General features: G+C 33.9%; 1 protein-coding gene and 1 long non-coding RNA gene across 6 annotated transcripts in view; one reads left to right on the top strand and one right to left on the bottom strand.

Moving 5' to 3' along the window:
• LOC121471828 overlaps positions 1-21,484 on the bottom strand; it is an 81,804-nt gene that overhangs the window by 7,758 nt on the left and 52,562 nt on the right. The gene's annotated exons all lie outside the window — the stretch shown is intronic.
• LOC121471827 (sodium channel protein type 3 subunit alpha) overlaps positions 1-21,484 on the top strand; it is a 106,436-nt gene that overhangs the window by 46,562 nt on the left and 38,390 nt on the right. For 3 of the 5 annotated variants that reach the window (XM_041722670.1, XM_041722669.1, XM_041722671.1), the window contains 6 exons: positions 2,458-2,599; positions 3,705-3,911; positions 10,490-10,780; positions 16,370-16,717; positions 17,791-17,923; positions 19,086-19,324. In XM_041722670.1, the coding sequence (XP_041578604.1) occupies positions 2,458-2,599; positions 3,705-3,911; positions 10,490-10,780; positions 16,370-16,717; positions 17,791-17,923; positions 19,086-19,324 (1,360 nt within the window). The remainder of the gene's footprint in view (positions 1-2,457; positions 2,600-3,704; positions 3,912-10,489; positions 10,781-16,369; positions 16,718-17,790; positions 17,924-19,085; positions 19,325-21,484) is intronic. The other 2 variants (XM_041722673.1, XM_041722672.1) reach the window with 2 other exon arrangements.

Below are 21,484 nucleotides of genomic sequence, written 5' to 3'. Positions count from 1 at the left end.
AATACATATTAAGACATGAAAAAAGCCTATCTGAGAAAGCTATATTCATCTGATTCAAATTACATGACATTTTTTAAAAGATGAACAATAGAATGATAAAAAGATCAGTGTTTTTCAAGGGTTCAGGGTAGGGAATTGACTGGGTGATACATGGGAGATTCTTTAGAGTGAAGAAACTTCTGTATGATTCTGTAATGGTGAGCATTAAGCATTTGTCAAAACTCATAGAACTTTACAGCACAAAGAGTTAAAAGTGTATGCAAATAAAATCATTTTTAAGGTTGGGGTATCCCAGGTTGAAATACAGAATGTAACAGAGATATAAATATATTTATAATGTGCAAAATAACCTCACTGAAGGACTAGGAGAATAAGAACTGTTCTAAACAACTTTGGAAATGAATGGAATCTATAAGACAAAGGCAAAAAAAAAAAAAAACCAACCCTATTCTAGTTGATAAAGTTGTTCCCACGCTAGTGTGGATTAACAATCCTAAAACAACTATGCATGTATACTACTGTTGTACAATTAAGCATATAGATAGTAGATGATAGAAGCCAGCCCGTTTTGGAGGGAGAAGTTACACGTAAGCAAAGGTAGTAGTCTAGAAAGATATCCCGTGGTAATGAAGCAGGGTTGGAGACAGTATGACCTCCTATTTAGCTTAATCGAGGTACAGATGGTTACACATGCATACACATTTACATACACGTTATTAGAAACCAGGTCTGAGTGCTATGTTTATTGCTAAGGCAATGTCATTACTCTTCTAGGCCCTCAGTTAACAAAGCAAGAGATATGTGTGTATACACACGCACACACATTTATCCTCGTTTCTTTTTTTTTTTAATAAATTAATTTTTATTGGTGTTCAATTTACCAACATACAGAAAAACACCCAGTGCTCATCCTGTCAAGTGTCCCCCTCAGTGCCCGTCCACAATAGCCAAACTGTGGAAGGAGCCTCAGGTGTCCATCGAAAGATGAATGGATAAAGAAGATGTGGTTTATGTATACAATGGAACATTATCCTCGTTTCTAATACCATTCTCCAATAAAAGAACAAGGATTTCTTGGAGAGATGGCTGATTCTAGAGCAGGAAATATAAAAGATGAGTCTAAAGCATCTTGTAGTGCCTCAAAGCAAGAAAATTTTAAAAAATAAACAAAAAAAAAAGAAAAATAAAATAAAATAAACAAACAAAAAACACATAGAACCATGGGGTTATGTCAAATAGATACAGGAGTCAATGGAAAAGCTTCCAATGGTCAAAACTAGAACAATTTAGATAACAAAATAAATAAAACCATTAAATTAGAATTCAAAGTATAAAATGAATACCATGACTAACTACTCATATAAAGAAATGATTGACTAAGTAAATAAAGAAATGAGGAATAATAGACAAATCCCTGATGCAAAAGAATTCAAAATAATTTGTGTACATGCTCTACTTTAAGAAGGTGGATCTTAACTCCCTGTTCCTAATGTGTGGGCTGCACATAGTGACTTTATTCCAAAGAGCACACTATAGAAAAAAAGAAACATTAAATTTACAGTGGAGAAACCTAACAAACATTAGTATCAACAGTGATAAGTCACACTGATCATATGTACCCTTGATATGATGTGACAATAATGATATTTTACCTCCCCAAAAATCCATAACCCCAATATAATCATAAGAAAAATGTCAGACAAATCCCAGATTAAAGACTTTCTCCAAAATACGTGAAAGTATTCCTTGAAACTACCAAGGTAATCAAAAAACAAGGAAACTCTGAGAAACTTTACCAGGAGGAGCCTAAAGTGACATGGTCACTAAATGTATTATAGCATCCTGAATGGGATCTTTAAACGCCAAAAAAATATTAGGGAAAACCTGAGGAAATCTGAATGAAGTATAGACTTTGGTCTATAATAATGTATCAGTAATGATTGAAATGTACCATACTATCATTGATACTAACAACAGAGGAAACTGGGCATGGAAATTGGACATATATTCTGTGCCCTCTTTATCATTTTTCTGCAAATGTCAAATTATTCTAAAATATAAGCTTTATTTGGTAAAGTTCTACAGAAGTGCCTGCCAAAGTAGCTCATTCCTTACCCTTTGTTTTCTGGCCTTTCATTTTTTTAATCATTTATTTTTGCCACTTTGTAAAGAGCAGGACACTGATGATGTCAGAGGCAAAAGTATGTAGTTGCTATCTCTTTGCCATACTAAATGTCTGCAAATCTGACTCTTTGCATCCCAGTTTTCTATTGGTTTTCCTAATAAATTTCATCTAATAACAGTATCACTGTAAGCAATTACCTAAAGTGCTCTGGAAATGAAGGCAAGAAAATCCATCATAGACAGCAACCCTGAGTTTTGACAATTCCTATAAATCAAATTGATAGAAATAGCTACAAATGCCAACCTGACCCTAGCACCATCTCTCTCTTATAGACAGTGTCCAGAAGGATACATCTGTGTGAAGGCTGGTCGAAACCCCAACTATGGATACACAAGCTTTGATACCTTTAGTTGGGCTTTCTTGTCTCTATTTCGACTCATGACTCAAGACTACTGGGAGAACCTTTACCAGTTGGTAAGTGTCTTAGTCCATTAGGGCATCTACAACAATATACCACAGACCGGACAGCTTATCAGTAACAGAAATGTATTGTTTACAGTTCTGGAGGCTGGGAAGTTTACCATCAAGATGCCAGCATGGCTCCATTCTGGCAAAAGCCCTTTTTTGGTTCATAAGCTGACATCTTCTTGTTATCACCTGCATGTAAGGGGCAAGAGGCTCTCTGGAGGCTCTTTTTATAAGGCACTAATCCCATTCATGACAGCTCCACCTTCACAATCTAATCACTTCCCAAAGGTCCCACCTTTTAATACTATCACATTGGGCATTAAGATTTCAACTTAGGAATTTGGGGAGGAAGCATTCAGACCATAGCAGTATAGCAGTAAGGTTCAAATTAACGTGTGGGAGATCTAATTTTATGAACAAATGTGACGTGACAAGTATCAATACTTGTTAATAACACTCTACAATACAGAGGAGGGTCCAGTACAAAGCAAGTGTGCCTGGAATACCAATTGTTCATTCAGTCAGTACATGTTCAGTAATAACTTTTTATATGAAGGACATTCTGCTAGAACTATGGAGGATGCAAAGAGTGTTCATGGCTTTGAGTTTATAATCTAGTTGTATATATAAAAGAACATGTGAAAATATTTAGAAATCAACTATATAAAAATTTCAAATTAAGCCTACAGTTAATCAGGGCTGGAAAAGGAAGGAAGAAAGATGTTATCTCTATATGGTGTAGAGAGTAGGCTTCCATGGAAGTAGGATTCCACTAAAAGGAATTAAAGATAGGGTTCTTATTTCTTAATAGTGCTCTCCATAATGGACTCTAAGAAAAGATTTTAGTGGGGTTTCATATATATACCCAATATATATTAATTTGAAATGTGTGTGTTTATATCAAATGACACTACAGTCAAGCCTTAGATAATTGTGTGCGTGCACACGTGCATTCACGTACACATGTACTCAGTTTAATACCAAACAAATATTGGTCAAAATACATTGGATGCTAAAAAATATTCATCTCCTCACTATAATTATGGAAATCAAATCTTTATTCGGAGACATTATATACTATACTGGTGAAATTATCCTTTGCTTCCTCTAGACGCTACGTGCTGCTGGAAAAACATACATGATATTTTTTGTCCTGGTGATTTTCTTGGGATCTTTCTATTTGGTGAATTTGATCCTGGCTGTGGTGGCCATGGCCTACGAGGAACAGAATCAGGCCACCTTGGAGGAGGCAGAACAGAAAGAGGCTGAATTTCAGCAAATGCTGGAACAGCTTAAAAAGCAACAGGAAGAAGCTCAGGTATGGAGTGACAATAAGCAAAGTTTTATTATTACTATTGTTGTTACTATTATTATTGTGAGTATTAAGTAGGAATGTTGTTAAGCATAGAGGTCAAATTGAAACCAGCTTTTCATTTGGTATACAGTCATTGCCATTAGAAAAGATAAAGTTATTCAAGTCTAAAATTGTTTCTAAAGTTGTAATCAAAGGAACTTTTTGACATTATATGTAAAGAAAACACATTCAGGATAAGGTTTTGAAAACATCTCATGAAACCTGAGGGGAGAATCTGACATTCAGTTTAATATGAAAAGATACATAACTGATATTTCCAATTATTCGTTTCACCACTAATTATAACATTTAAGGTTTTATTCCTTGATGATGTATACTCTTTGCAAATATTTTCTCCTAGCCTGTAACTTGTCTTTTCATTCTCCTAATAGTATTTTTGGATAAAAAATGTGTTCTATTTATTCATTTATTTATTTAAATTTATTAAATTTATTAATTAATAAATTATTATAAATTTATTTATCGAATTTATTTAAATTCAATTAGCCAATTTATAGTACATCATTAGTTGCAGATGTAGTGTTCAATGATTTATCAGTTGTGTATAACACCTAGTGCTTATCGCATCATGTGCTCTCCTTAAGCCCATCATTCAATTACCCCAACCCCCCAACCACTTCCTCTCCAGCAAGCATCAGTTTCCTACTGGTTAAAAATTAAATTTGGATGAAGTATACTTTATCAAGATTTTGTTTCTTTGGTAATGCTTTCAGTGTAGTTTCTAACATATTTTTGCCAAATCAGCATCATAAAGATTTCCTATTTTTATTCCTAGAAGCTTTATAGTTTCATGTTTTATATTTACATCAATGACCCATCTTAATGTTAATTTTTGTGTAAGGTCTGATTTATATGTTGAGATTTTTTTCTTTTGCATATGGCTATCTAATTACCATTTGTTGAACAAAATATCCTTTCTCCACTAAATTGCCTTTGAACCTTGCCAAAAATCAGTTGTCCAGATGTGAATGGGTCTATTTCTAGATTCTGTTCTGTTCAATTTATACCAATACACATTCTCTTTATTAATGTAGGTATTTAATGTCTTGAAATCAGAGAGTTGTAGTTCTCTAATTTTTTCCTTTCCAAAACTATTGTAACACTCTAAGTCCTTTGCAGTTTCATAGGAATTTTAGAATCACCTTGTCAATTTCAGTTCCATTCATTTCTTTTGCTATGTCTTCATGTTTATCATCTTTTCTTCTGTAGTGTCTGCTATACCATTATCCTATCCATGGCATTTTTTATCTCAGTTTTTGTAGTTTTCATCCCTCAAACCTTGATATGCATCTCTTTTATACTTCCCATGTCTTTAACATTTTGAACATACACAATATCATTATAGTAACTGTTTAAAGTCCTTAAAGTCAGGGTGCCTGGGTGGTTCAGTCAGGTAAGGGTCTGCCTTTGGCTCAGATCATGATCCCAGGATCCTGGGACTGAGCCCCACATTGGGCTCTCTGCTCAGTGGAGAGTCTGCTTCTCCCTCTCCTTCAACCCCTCTCCTGTAGCTTGTACTCTCTCTTTCTCTCCCCAAAATAAATAAAATCTTTTTTTAAAAAAATAAGTCCTTTTCTGCTAATTCTAATGCCTATGTCAGATCTTGATCAGTTTTAACTTATTTTTTTCTTCATCAATAGTCATATATTCCTGAATTTTTTTTTTGCATTCTTAGCAATTTTCGATTTAATTCCAGACATTTAATTTTACCTTTTTTTTTTGTTCTGGATATGTTTGTAGTCCTATAAAAATTCTTGAACCTTATTTGGGGACATTAGTTACATTAGTTATAAACAGCTTAATCCTTTTCCATCGTGAAACCTTTAAAGATTTTTTAAGTAGAACTAGTTAGAGCATCTAATTTAACTATTCTCTACCACTGAGTGAAGATCCTTTTGAACAGTCCACTCAATGCCCTATTAATGCAGTGTTACATGTATTTTGTCTGTTTTAGTGGTTTTTTTTTTCAGGAGGGAGAGTAAATCACTATTAACTATATCTTAACCAGAAGCAGTAGTCCAAATAAGTTTTGTACATGACTTTTTTGATACATAGTGATTATTTTTAGATTGACGGTTCCAGATTTTTAAAGCATTATTTGAATGACAAGAGATGTACGGATTCAATGGGTAGGGTCAAATTTTAAGTTTTTAATAATTCTGAGTTACTTTGAGGATGTACAACATATAATTAAGCCCTTTTTTTGAGGCATTTTTTTGGTGAGACTGGGATTTGACAATGAATTGTTTAGCTGGTTACAGAGCCCAACCATATTCTTAGCATTTGTTGATCATGATCGTTTTGCTATTTCATCTTACCCCTAAATACAGAGTAATATCATGGTTATATTTTAGTGATTTTATAAGGAAAGCTATAAATAAGTTTGGTGATACTTAAAAATCTTATAAAATATACTTCATGCTTGGTAGATCTGCTACATTTCAAGTACTTAAGAATTTATTTCGGATCACTACAAAAAGCACATTTGTAAAATAATGAAATACATTAGCTATTTACAGGGCAAATTATTTCAAAATTTTAAATATTATGGGAAATAATATTTATATTGTATAAAAATGTATTTATTTTATTTTATTTTATTTATTTATTCACACAGAGAGAGACAGAGAGAGGCAGAAACACAGGCAGAGAGAGAAACAGGCTCCATGCAGGGACTTGATCCCGGTCTCCAGAATCATGCCCTCGGCTGAAGGCAGTGCTAAACTTCTGAGCCACCAAGGCTGCCCTATAAATGTATTTTAAAGCTTCAGATTATTCTATTTATCATTTACAAAAACAGACAAAGCAATGTGCTCGAAAATACTACACAGATCCATAGTACAGGAGTAAGAACACATTCTGAAATTCAGCCACTTTAGGGTAAAATATAGCATCAATTAGAAGAGTACAATCTTTTAAATTTAGAAGTAAAAGTGCACAGTACCTATTAGAAGTTTAAAGAATCTAATTATCTACATCCTAATTAGGTCAACTAAAAAATGTGCATTCTTGTCACTTAAAACGTATTGGATTTCAGGGATCAAATCATGATTTGGCTCACCTTTAGCTTCATACGTACACAAATTTAAACTCATCTTAGGATAACTGATCCCAGTGTTTTAACATGGACTGGGATGGCACAGTACCAATGCAATCTTATCCCCTTAATGAGAACACAGGTATCAATGCCCAGTAAATAGCCAATATTTAAAAAGAGGAAGGTGCTCGAGGCAGGTAGAGAGGGAGACATAGTCTACGCATGAGATCATCGGTGCTCCACTGTAACCTATGTCTTGCTAATCGCCTATCACTCTTCAGATGTACCATTTAGCCAATGATTTCATGAAGCCTAGCATCACTTCTATTTTCATTTAATCTGTTAAAGGACCTCCTAATGCTAGTCATTGTTTAGACATGAAAAAATAACTAAGCTCAGAGAACTCACAAATCAAGTGTAACTTTAAAGGATGATGGAAGACAAAACTGAACCAAAAGAAAAAAAAAATTATGTTGAATCATCATGACTGTTTCTTTAAAAGCCTAATGGTACCCAACACAACATATCCCATAGCAGTGTATATAGGTCAGATAGGAAAAATTTAATAGTAAGCTTTGGGACAAAATTTAAAATATTGTCATTTAGCAGAGCCGATATAATTAGAGGTAAGATTGAAACATGTTTAGTTAAGGTCTTGTAATTTTGAGTGGGTTTTTTAAACTGGATTTTATGTTTAAAGTGAAATATAATTACAAGTAATCACATGGCTTTATTTCTTAAGGACACACAGATACAGTGAGTTATAGAGCTCATGGTGAATCACAGGGAAATGTTATAAGAAGAACTAAATGTTACTACTTGAGTAAATATTAAGCATATATATGTTATTTGTAAGAGGAGGAATTCATCAAGCCAGTGAAAGCAATACTCTAAGTAAGCAGGACATTGGCCTTGTCACAGAGATGGGTAGAAACAGGTACACAGACATGTGAGGTGACAGGAAACATCTGCCTTTGAGGGAATCAGCAAATCACTGGCAGTGGAACAAGTGACAGATTTGAGTTGATGAGTGACACAGAAAATGTGTTGTGTCGGAAGGTTACCATTGTTCCCTTAGAAATGCTTTAGTTTTGAGTTATTTGAACTGTTATCCAGAATAGGTAGGGAAATCATGTTTTATGCAAAACAAATTCCGGAAGTATTTAAATGAACATGAGTTTCAGGATTATTGCAAAGGAATGTTACCACAACTTCCTTTGTTTCTAACTACAGACAAATCAATAAATGATTAACGCTGTGTGTTGCACTGTGTTACCGTGTATACAAAGTGGAAAAGAAAATTAAAGGCTTTATTTGGATACAAATAAATGTATGTATATTCATTCTTTCAATGAGTGCTGTATACTATGTATCTCCTATATATCAAGTACTAAGTGACTAGATTTAACTTGCTACAAATAAGTGCCTCATTTTGTATATATTTACATTAGCCTCATTCATATTTACAAAAGGCCCTTAATATTTCTCATCTTCCATTACTGATGACACTAGAAGTGATACTAGCAATCAAAAACTCAGGAGCGTCTGGGTGGCTCAGTTGGTTAAGTGTCTGCCTTCGGCTCAGGTCATGATCTCAGGGTCCTGGCGTGGAGCCCTACATCAGGGCTCCCATGGGGAAGCTGCCTTTCCCCCTCCCCCGCTGGTGCCCTCTATCTGTCTGTCTCTCTCTCTCTCACACTTACTCTGCCTCTTCAAATTAAAAAAAAAAATTAATAAAAAAAATCAAGAATTCAATAAAAAAATCTGGCTATATGACTATGTAATAACATAAATACCCAAATTCTGAATAATTGTTCCATCCATTTAATTGTAGGTAATGTCTTACCCTGAGCCTTAAATCGAATATAGTATTCAATATAAATAAATATCTGTTTTACAATTAATGTATACTTTACATTGCTTAGTCCAACACACATATTTAATACTATATGTAGTGCTATGGTTCCAATCCCTGGGATCATGGGTTCCAATCCTAGATAATTTTGTATTTATAGCACCTTTAGTTTTAAACTTTATTTTTCTTTGTAATTGTAGTTGAGATGAGATTCGGAAATGGAAGCTATTGTGGAGGGTTTGCTTCTCCTTAGGAAGAAAAAACCAAAAAGCACCTGTTGTCGAACTCATTATAGTTTTATCTTCTTTCCTAAAATGTTTGTTATACAGACCATTCTGAAACATAATCTTTTTATGAGATCTTGAAAATTCAAGTTTATATATCTTATTCTTTCTTCACTCCTACCCCAGTGACTCAGACAATTGATGGCATAATGTCTTTTTCATCTTTACTCACCAAACATTTACTAGACACTTATGTCAGGTGTCATACTAAGCAATGTGTACAAATGCATTTGACAAAATTCTTTTCTACCATATATCTAGTGGAGAAAATAAAACAAAATGGGCAGGTACATTAGAGTTGTTTGTATTTAGTAATGACATATATAAAGAGTTGAACCAGTATTCTCATAATTGAATCATTTCCACTTCCATGATTATACTTAAAAACAGGAATATACTTAATGAGAACTCAGCTTTGATAGGAACTATATCACTGTTTCATATCCTCTAATCATGGTTAGATCATTTCCAGTCTAAAAATACTATTCATTACAAAACAATTTGCTGTGCTTCACCTTAGAGCTGGTTGTTTCTTTAGTATATACAGAAATTCAAAATGATTAAGTATACTTAGTGCTGAAACATAAATAGAAAATATTTGAAGAAGATCTCATAATCCCTTGAATGATTATTTCAGGTACTTATTGATTGACATGTTAATCATTTATTATTATTTATAATAATCATAGGTAATTTATAAATACTAAAAACTTTAAAACTAAAAGTGCTATGTAATAAATTAATCATGTTAATCTCTGAGATTAACATAACCTCCGGGATGTGAACTATAGTACTGAATGTAAATCAAATGAAGAGGTCAACTAGCCACTCTACTCCCACTACTTCTATCTAGTAGTAAAACAGTGGACACTTTAAATGCTTTGAGTTCACAAAAAAGAAAAAAGAAAAAATCTTAGACCTAGATTTAGAAGGAAAAAATACCACTCCGTTGTTCACATCACACATGGGAAGAACAAGCCTGTGGAAGGAACTGGAATAGTAATCAGACCAACAAACCACCATTAAGAGAACATTTGCTTTTAAAATGTAGGAGATATTTTTAAGAGAGCAATTTTCCTTGAAAATAAAGCAATCTCAAGAGTTGTGGGTTTTTTTTTTTTTTAGATTCTCCAAGAGATGTGCCAAACCAGACTTTTCTTGCCTTAATACATAGGTTAGCATATTGCTTTATACTGTTTTACTGTCATTATTAAATAAACTTCTAAGACACAATGAAATGACCAGAAGACACAATGTTTACATATAGTTAATAGTTTTAATGGCAACATTTGTACAATCATTTCCAAAACTTCTTGTACACAGTGCTTGGCTTTGTCTTCAACAGGCGGTTGCAGCTGCATCAGCTGCTTCAAGAGATTTCAGTGGAATAGGTGGGCTCGGAGAGCTCCTGGAAAGTTCTTCAGAAGCGTCAAAGTTAAGTTCCAAAAGTGCTAAGGAGTGGAGGAATCGAAGAAAGAAAAGAAGACAGAGAGAGCATCTTGAAGGAAGCAACAAAGGCGAGGGAGACAGGTTTCCCAAATCTGAATCTGAGGACAGTGTCAAAAGAAGAAGCTTCCTTTTCTCCATGGATGGAAATCGACTTACTAGTGACAAGAAATTCTACTCCCCACATCAGGTATGGTCTTCTACGAAGTGCTCCATTTGTTTTGTCATTGCTATTGCTTTGTAATTATGTATTTGGCATTAGTATATTTTATAATATCTGATATAAATGAGTGACAGATAGCTAACATTTAATATGATTATCACAAGCTGTCTTTAAAGGAGACTTTTATTAAACCATTAAAACTTTTAAGGCAATCAGCTTTAAACATACACTATTTTGAGACCATGTTCTTCATCTTCTATTTTTGGGGGGGTGTCAGTAAAACTAACCTATCAGACTTCTCTCTTCAGTGAGAGTTTTGCAATATCTTGTTTACCTTTTTCATTTTGAGACCTCAAATGAACTTATCTTTCCATATAGGTGTCTGCCTTTATTATCTGAGGCTATCATTACAACATATGTATTAATTTTGAAAAAAAGTGTCTCTGGATTTTGCCTTGATCTTTTGATATGAGAATCATGCTGTCATAAGTCTCGATTATGCTGACATGGTGTCATGCCATGAGACATTAGAATGAAATGAGGACCGAAATGCTCTTGGAAGAGACCTAAATTGAAGACAGTCTATTTTTGCTCTAACTTAATGTCAACTACACAGTTATTCAGCATATTTTCAAGTCAAAGAGGGAAAGTAGTTTTAACTCTCTTTGTTAATACATTTTTATAAGTTGCATAATGTAAAGAGTAAATAATTATGAAATCTGTGATAAGTACAGCTATGACTTTGAACACCACTTGGTTCCACTAGGATTTTATGTGCCACAAATTACTAACTCTTCTAATAATATGGGTCTTCATATTAATCTGGGCCAGAATTATACCCTAAAAATAATGCTTTTATATAATTAGCATAAAGAAAAAACTAAACATCAATCCTTCCTATATATCCTTCCTATAAAGAACAAAAACTTTTTTAAAAACTTGGAATAATAAGCACAAATTCAGCATAGTGTTTGGCTTTTGGGAGGAAAGAATATATGTAAGTTATCAATGGGTATTTATTTTATCATTTGTACTGAATATTTAAATAAAATTAAAAAAATAAACTCCATGTTAATGGAGTTAAAACAAGAAGTTAAAAGATAAAAACCAATTTCCTCCAGATAATGCCAAAATCAAGAGATCCAATTATTATCTTGCATAATACAAATATAAAGTATGGTTTAAATAAGTACAACATATTTGAGATTAACTGGAAGCTCCATTGGGCAAGTTAGTTTCTCTGACCATATTTTTTTTTGGTTAAACTGTCACCTTGATGCTTTAGCATTATCATGACCATTAGGAGTCATTAAGATAAGGAGCATTTGACATAGAATCTTGTGTTCATATCTCAACTCCCAAGTGAGTTCTGTGACCCTAGTCAAGTCACTTGTATTTTTGTAAGATTTCTGTAAAATCAGGTAATAATGTCTACCTTAAAGAGTTGGGAGAGATTAAGCAATATATAGAAACCTTATGTGAGAAATAATAAAGCTCTTAAGTTAAAATTGGTGAATGATTCCAAATGAAGGAAAGTAAGAACTTTTAAGTAGTTGTATTATCACAAATGTGTATGCACAGTAGCAATATTTACATGAGCATATTTATATGTTTTTGAAAATAGTATTGTTTCCATCATTGTTTCATCACTGTGCTCAAATAGAAGCTGGATTAGTTCATTCAGGCAATTAACGAATATTTATTGGCCACCTACTATGTGAAAGAAATAGTTCTAGAAAATTAAAACATTTCAGTGAACCAAAGAAAAACACAATTCACTGACCTCATGGAAATTTATACTAAAGAAGAAAATAGACACTAAATAAGATAAATAAGCAACAAACTATGTTAGAAGGTGACAAGTGCTATGAGGGGAAAAAAAAGAAAATCACAAAAAGGGTTTAGGAGCATTATAAATTTTTTTAAAAGATTTTATTTATTTATTCATAGAGACACAGAGAGAGAGAGGCAGAGACACAGGCAGAGGGAGAAGCAGGCTCCATGCAGGGAGCCGGACGTGGGACTCCATCCCAGGTCTCCAGGATCACACCCTGGGCTGCAGGTGGCACTAAGCCGCTGTGCCACTGGGGCTGCCCAGATTAGGAGCATTAAATGGATGTAAAAAATTTAAATAAGGTGGTTTGGGAAGTCCTCACTGTAAAGGAGACATTTAAGCAAAGATTTTAAGGAGGCAAAGGAAGAAACTATCTCATTGAAGAGCATCCCAGACTCATGGAAGAGCCAAGTGTAAGGGCCTGGCACAGCAGTATGCCTGGAATGCTCAGTGAGCAGCTGGGAGGCCGGTGAACCACAGAGAGGCAAGAGCAGAGAGAAGTTAGGCGTCAGCCAGAGTTTTAATACTAAAAAAGCAGAATCAGTACATACATATGTTATATGTAGTTCATTTTATAGTATTTGTAGATAGATAGTAGGTAGGTAGATAATAGGTAGATAGAAAAATGTATATACAGATGGGAGATATTCCAAAAGTAAAAGAAAGATCCTACTAATACTAATATTTACAAATCCCAGTAAAGACAGACAGGGAACATTAACACAACTGAAGCAAAAATTACCAGAAGCAGTTTACAATTTCTTGTATAAGCAAAACAAGGCTCTGTGATAGTAAAGAGAATCAGTGAAGGTAGTGGGAATAGGAAGCATAAGATGGACATGGCATGTGTTCAAAACAAATTTATCTTCTGAAAATGTCAAGACAGAGAAGCCACATATTATGGGTACTCTGTCCTCTACTAACATATATGTTTAAATGTTATTTTACATTTATTACATTATTTTATTTTCAAATAGATTAATCATGTTCATAGTACATGAAAAGCTACTTAAGGGTTTTCAATGGAAAGTGAATCCTCTCCAAGATTTTAGCTATGTTGTTTGGACACACCAAGACAATTTGTTTTAAACCAGAAAGTTTTTAGCTAGTACCAAGTAAAGTTGCTGATTTATTGAAAACACTGATAGGTACATACAGTTAACTTAAAATGCAGCACTCACTTTACATGTTTCTACTAGAACATCTTTAAATTCTCTGCATCATCTTCCTCTTGACTTTTCCTAACTTGAACTTGACTTGAAGTTCAATCCCTACACACAGGATTGTGTTTTACAGAACTAAGTTCTATTTTTCCCTTTTGCTAATGAATATTATAAGGGAAAAAGTTCATATTTACCCTTTTGGAACAAAAAAAATAGATACCTGGGATTCATGTTTTGCCATGCCTAAGGCAAAGAAAAATGGTGTTTTGGTCCTTAAAGCTTAAAAGCTTGTTTTCCTAAGAAGGAAGGCCTGCCACAGCTGTGGGTATTCCCTCTACTTTGCTACATCTTCTAGTGTGTTATTTTTGGTTTATTTTCTCTGAATACTATTTTTGTTATCTTCTTTTTCAGTCTCTGTTGCCTTGAAAGCTGTGCTCACACCCATTATTATACTTTCCAAAGAGTGAATACAAGTTTCAAATAAACTAAAAATTCTGGAACGCCTTTGAAAACACCCCAACATAAAAATATGCAAATTAAAGGCATGTACCAGATACATTACAAACATGCACTCATACAATATACTCTCAACCAGTATCGTACAGGCTAATTTTCAGTTTCCAAAGACAGTCGCTGAACATAGGGATATTAAGATGATTACAAGGAACTATCCTAGGTATTAATGTAAGACAAAATTAGTATTCTCCTAATACTTGCATTAGAATCACCTGGAATGTGTGCTGAATATCCAGATTCCAGAGTCCTATCCCCTACGTACTGAATCCCAAGTCAAAAAAATTGGGACCTAAAAATACACACTAAACTTTTTTTTTCACACTAAACTTTTGAAACACAAGTCTGATAATAATCAGTATTATATTGATAATTAAAATTGAGTCTAAGGATATTAAAACCCTAGCATTCTTTATTACTGGGGGGCTGAGTTTAAGTCTTCATGATACCTGATTTCTTGATCACTTATATTAACTAGAAAATCAGTCTAACTACTGTCTGAATGTCATAAAGGCACAGTCTCAGGTTGGACAAGCTGGGTAACCAGAAATAGTTCCTGTGGGCATTCTAACTAAATCCAAAGCAAGAGTACATTTCTTAATGAATAATATCTTTCCAGAACATCACTATGACAGAGGGCAACAACGATTATTCTGGTGCTTTGCAGTCTGGGAAAAGACATAAAAATAAAGCTAAAAATGGGGCCTAAGAAAATCAGCATGACCTAATTAGGCAGAGGATCCAAAAATAAATTTGATGGAGTCTGCCTTTCCTACGTTTTTTCCCACTAAAATTATTTTTATTTGGCTTTATACTGAAGTTTGGAGGAAGAATGAGAAGGTCTAAGAATGTTTGCTGTGGCCATTTGGATATGTATGCATAAGTGTGTGCGTCTGTGCCTGTGTGTGCACATATATACACATATATAGGTATATATACCTATATACGTACACTTATACATATATATATAAAACCCTGGCTATGAAGATAGGTAACAGAGGTCACAAAAGTCCAAGCAGGGGGAGCAATGGGGAATGTCACTGTTAATGATGAGGAGAGTAAACAAAGATTCTGCAGACTGAATAGAGATGTTTTTGAAAACTATCACCAAGGCCAGAATAAAGATATTTGGTGCTGCTAGTTTAAAATTTATTCAAAAGATGAAAGAATGGATTTCATGTTAAATCTTCATTTTCTACTACCAGAAACCATTTACTCAGTTTATTTGTAAACATCCTTAATTAAAATGTTTTGAATCATCCAATTCCTTTCAATAAAATGAAAGTGAGATCAGAAGGATATCTTCTACATCACCTCTTTGGTAAAGTCGTGTATATATGCCTTGCTTTTTTTTAAGCTAATGTTTAATTTAAGTAATAATAGAAATTTAGATGCCAGCTTAGGAATTCTGTTGTGTTTATTATGACATATATTCTCTTAAGGGGAATCACTAGTACCTATTTGGGAAACTAATAGCAAATTTGGAAGACAGCGTCATAGGTAAGTTTTGTGACTTTTATTCCCAGATCCAGAAACAGAGTAAACTCATTTCCTTTTAATATTCGAAAGAAGAGAACAGAGAGATAATAGTTCTGTTTTTAAATCATTATCTAAAAGTAACATATTTGGTCCAGATATTTTAAATTTGAACCAACAATCGCTCTTGAGCCATAACTTACTTTCCAAATTGCATGCCCTTCAGATCATAGCATTTCAGAGTAAAAGTCATCTACAATTTGTTTAATCACCACTTCTTCCAAAATGAAGTATTTCTCCTTTCCAGCATCAGGTTCCATACCTATGACATTACCATAACAAAATCCACCTCATAGTATTAGAGTTAAGATCAAATGAAATGGTTGAGGACTTACCAAACTGCAAATTAGGATTCTTAATCAGAAAAAAACTCTTTATACTTAAATTTGCATTGTGGTCCTTAATAAAAATGTCAAAATGTATGTGTTCTCCATAAACTCGAGAGCCTGTGTATAAGAGCAAGACTATTCTAATCCAAATGCAAATAGATTCTGCAATATTAAGACTTTTGTTAAGTAACTGTGTATCCCCACCCTTGCCCCATTCCTTTCTTCCTTGCTCTCTCCTCAGTCTCTGTTAAGTATCCGTGGCTCCCTGTTTTCCCCACGACGCAATAGCAAAACAAGCATTTTCAGCTTCAGAGGTCGAGCAAAGGATGTCGGTTCTGAAAATGACTTTGCTGATGATGAGCACAGTACATTTGAAGACAGCGAGAGCAGGAGAGACTCACTGTTTGTGCCGCACAGACATGGAGAGCGACGCAACAGTAACGTTAGTCAGGCCAGTATGTCATCCAGGATGGTGCCAGGGCTTCCAGCAAATGGGAAGATGCACAGCACTGTGGATTGCAATGGTGTGGTTTCCTTGGTGGGTGGACCGTCAGCTCTAACCTCACCTACTGGACAACTTCCGCCAGAGGTGATAATAGATAAGTTAGCTATTACTGACATTACACACCAACTGAAATAATCAAAGCCTGGGCGGTTTAGCCTGTTATACCATTCTGCTTCCCCAAAATGAAATGCCTTGAAAATAATATGATTTATTGAATGAAAAACAATAAATCAAAAAAAAAAAAAAAGAAAAAGAAAAACAATAAATCTTTAGAACCAATTGATTTGTATGGGACCATTAGATTTCAAATACTTTAGAGTTCTTACAGTCTGAGTGAAACTATATCCACAAATTCAAGAGACCTACCAACACAAAATAATGGGCACTGTGACAACCAAATTGTTATTACAAATGTAATCTCACACAGAATTATGTAATTATTTATTCATATTCTGGAAATGAAATATTATAATGACCTATAGGTAAATGACCTGCCTAATGATAATAGGCAGTTTCCATACAAATATCAATATTATAGGGATGCTAAAGTGTTTTGATGCTAAAATGTTTTGATGTGTATTAAATGGCTCTAAAATGCTTTGATTTCTTATAGGATGACTTGTAGAAATAATCAAAGGAAATAAATAATCTCAGGAAAGCACACACATTTCATTGTACATCTGTGTTTGTGCATGGAAAAAAATTGGCCCATATATGTCAATACTATCAAATATGGCTTCAGAGAAAACAATTCAGCCTTGCAACACTATGATCCTATTATTTTGGGGGGAGAAGACTGATCCAATTATTAATCATTGAGATAAGCTAGAAATAATCACATTTGAATGAAATGAAACAATGTATGACTTTAGTATGCTTATGAAATTTCTCTGAAAATTCCAAAAGGTTAATTAAAACATTCCTGTAACAAAATTGCCCTATACAATTGCATCCAACTGGTACATTCTTGTTAAACTCTACCATCGTGATAATTTTTAAAAAGTGTTTAGAACTTAATAATAAACTCAATATTTTATTATTACTTGAAAATTATTACCTGGAAAAATTGCATGTAGCATGATTTTCCAAAGAAATGCTATGTAGTGCTGTATTATTCATTGAAAGGGTGGTTTGAACCATCAGTATTTGGTTTGCAGGGCACCACTACTGAAACGGAAGTCAGAAAGAGAAGGCTAAGTTCTTATCAGATTTCAATGGAGATGCTAGAGGATTCCTCTGGAAGGCAAAGAGCCATGAGCATAGCCAGCATCCTGACTAACACAATGGAAGGTAAGAAGCAAGCCATGAGATAGTCAGCTTGACACGATTATATGCTTTGTGCAACTATTTCTTCTCCTCATAGAATTACCAAAGTCAATTACCCAAAATCATAACTGCATAACAAACCTAAGTAGATGATATATAAAATACATTATTAACATGCTGGTTACAAAAGCTAATACTGTCTCTTTTTTGTAACTCCTGATCTTGTCAACTAAGTGATATTTCCCCACTCCATATTATGTCAGTGAGTTATCATTGTTATATTCTCCTTAAATAATTAGAATATACCTTCTTACATTACATTAGTCCTGCAATTTCATAAGTCTTTTATTTAAGAAGTATTTAACATGTGTTCTTTAGAAAATATGAGTTACATTTTATATCTTGTCCTATGGTTATATATGATATCTGAATGGTCACATAATAATTATAACAGGTTTACCCATTAAATTACTAGCAACTCTCTTAAATATATTAGGCTAAAATTCTAAAAGATATGAGTATATTTGCATAACATAAGTAGATATAGGTTTGAGTCTATACTAAAAAGGACATACTACATCTCATTGTGTGCAAAATTAATGCTGATGTGGAAACAATCAGAAGAGACTTGGTTGTACACATTAATAAGGATCACAGCTTTAGACAGTGTTTTTTAAAAGACACTTTCAAATGAAATAGTGTTTGATACATTTAATATTTCTGTAAAGCTTATTTAAAAATTGTTTTGGGATGCCTGGGTGGCTCAGTTGGTTAAGCTCAGCAGGGAGTCTGCTTCTCCCTCTCTCTGCTCATGCTCTCTCTCTCTCTCTGTCCTTCTCAAATAAATAAAATCTTTAAAAAAATAAGATAAAATTCCTTTGATAAAAATAATATAGCAATATAATCAATAATTACCTAGCTATTAGCTAATAAAGTTAATTTGAAGTAAAGTATCAAATTGAAGGTGTTTTCTGTATTTAATTAAAGGCAAAAGATATTTATATAAAATTTTTAGAATATTTTGTTAAGATATTTAAAGGGATTGCCTTCTCAAGTTTGTTAAGCTAAGTAATATGAACTTCATACCCAGGTAGAAGCACTTATTTTATAAATAATGTTTAATCTATTGTAACAATAATTCATTTTTATTGTTATTTACTACTCTTCCTCTTTATTGTTCCCCCAGAACTTGAAGAATCTAGACAGAAATGTCCACCATGCTGGTACAGATTTGCCAATGTATTTTTGATCTGGGACTGCTGTGATGCATGGTTAAAAGTAAAGCATCTTGTGAATTTAATTGTTATGGATCCATTTGTCGATCTTGCCATCACTATTTGCATTGTCTTAAATACTCTCTTTATGGCCATGGAACACTACCCAATGACCGGTCAATTCAGTAGTGTATTGACTGTAGGAAACTTGGTAAGTTCATTTAAAGTTTACTTATTTCCTTTGGCAGGGGTGCAGGATATAGGCCAAAGAAAAAAATCCATTCATGCTGTGTAGGGAATCTCAGCAGTAAGATCTAAAAATTCAACTGGTATGAATGCTGATTGCTCAGACCAATGTCCATGCTAATTGACCACAGTGTCTGGTAAGCTATAAGCTCATTAAAATTTTTACTGTCATTCTTGCTAAAATATAGGTCCAAAAAAAAAAAAACCACAAAGTATCTAATTCTGGCTCCACAAAAATGCAGTTTTACTATACACAGCCTCTGAAGAAATCATGTCCATTGAAGGAAATATATAAAGATTGATTTCTGTACAAAAGAGGACATAGTTGTTTAAACTGAATTACCTAATAAAATGTTTCAGTGGTATTCACACAAAAGAAAAAACAGTGGGTGAAAATGCATTTGTAATTTAGCCATACTTTTGGTTCAAATCACTTGAACAGGCATCTGCATATGTGTATGCTGACATGTACATTTCCTCCTTTATATGAGAAAACTGAAATGGGTAAACAAGTAAGAAAAGGATTAATCGAGAGCTTCCTTTTTGGCACAAGACAGAAAACTAGTGTAAGAGGAAAATAAAAAACTAGTGTAAGAGGAAAAAAAAAACTGACTCCTAGAATGAAAAGAAAAAAATGAACTACCAAACCATATAAAGGCTAACTTTGTAGCTGGGCTTCAGGAAATGCTTTAACCAAGGGCTTGGATGTTGCTCAAATGTTCATTTCATCTTTTGTCTCTGGGTCAGGAAACCTCTCAGCCATACCTCTCTGGTTTTAGATCTTGTAACCTCTGCAGTGGAAAAAAAGCTGTATCTCTTTTTCAGTTCTAGTTCAAAGACTCTCACGATAGGACTCTTGTTTGGCAGAGCCTAGGTTAGATGCTCACCTCTGGTTTAATCGGAGGCAGAGGGTGGATCCATGTGAAAACATGACAGACTCGAGGAATCACAAAGATGGAGAAGCAATTCCCAACAGAAGTTGAAAAGGAAATACTGGGCAGACAATTACATAAATGTCTACCCAGTAAGTGACCTCAGCTTTATTCCATGGTTTGACTTTGTAGCACCCACCAGATTCTTGAGATTTTCTTCATCGTTGGCACCTGTGAATTGTTTTGTTTTTTTTTTTAAGTGATTGTTCCTTGATCTTTCCAATCACCTCATGTCTGCTTCTTTTCTGGACTTATGTCTAGTAAGGCTGTTTTCCACTCAATTTTTTTATTATTCAACAACTGTTGGAATTATCTGCTCTTGTGGCATAAGCTATGCCCTACTCCTATATTTCCAACTATTACATAATGTTGTTCAAGGATAACTTTGAACACAATATGTGACTGAAAGTGCTATCTCAGTCCAGTCTTATGTTACCTCTAGTAGTAGCCTCCCAGCTTCAAAGAGCCTTCCAATTCAAAGATAGAAATCTGATAGCCATTTTTACTTACTTTTCCTGCATTTGTTATATATAAGTTGATAAGACCCATTATTTCTTCTTTAAAGGTACCTCTTTTTAATCCTATAACTATGATTAAAATAATACTTTTAGGACTCTGAACTCAGTATGTTTGCACTTTGCTAAAGTATCTATTATCTGTACTTAGGGTTCAACAGCTTTATCTGATTCTCAAGACTCCTCATCTGATCCCATCCTTTCTATACCTTCCTATAGTCCATTGTTTCCTAACCAGCCACTACTGGCCCATCAGAACAGCCAAGTCACACCAACATCACCCATGTTTATATATTTACATATGGGAAAATATTTCACTGTTCTCTACATTCACATCTAGAGTGTTCCGACCTCATTTCAATTCTTCATATTCTTCAAGGTTATGTCCCATTTTTCCTTTGTATCTCCTATAATGTTTACATGCTTGTAGCTCAATAAATAATGAACTGGTTGTTTTCTACCCAAACGGGCTGCTTAGAGTAGAATGTTTTCATGAAAGAATATAGGCTTTGGAGTTGGGTGGAACTGGGTTTGGCTTCACTGCCAATACTTACTAATGATGTAGCATCTGGACAAGTCTGATAAAAAATCTGAGTCCTTGTTTTCTATTTTGAAATGGATATAATGATACTCATCTCCCGGAGTTGTTGTGAAGGCCAAATGAGGTAAGATGAAAAC

This window comes from Vulpes lagopus, chromosome 11 (assembly GCF_018345385.1).
Source record: "Vulpes lagopus strain Blue_001 chromosome 11, ASM1834538v1, whole genome shotgun sequence".
Lineage (NCBI taxonomy): Eukaryota > Metazoa > Chordata > Mammalia > Carnivora > Canidae > Vulpes > Vulpes lagopus.
Note: the sequence above shows the minus strand (reverse complement) of the source record. Positions and strands in the feature narration are given on the sequence as shown.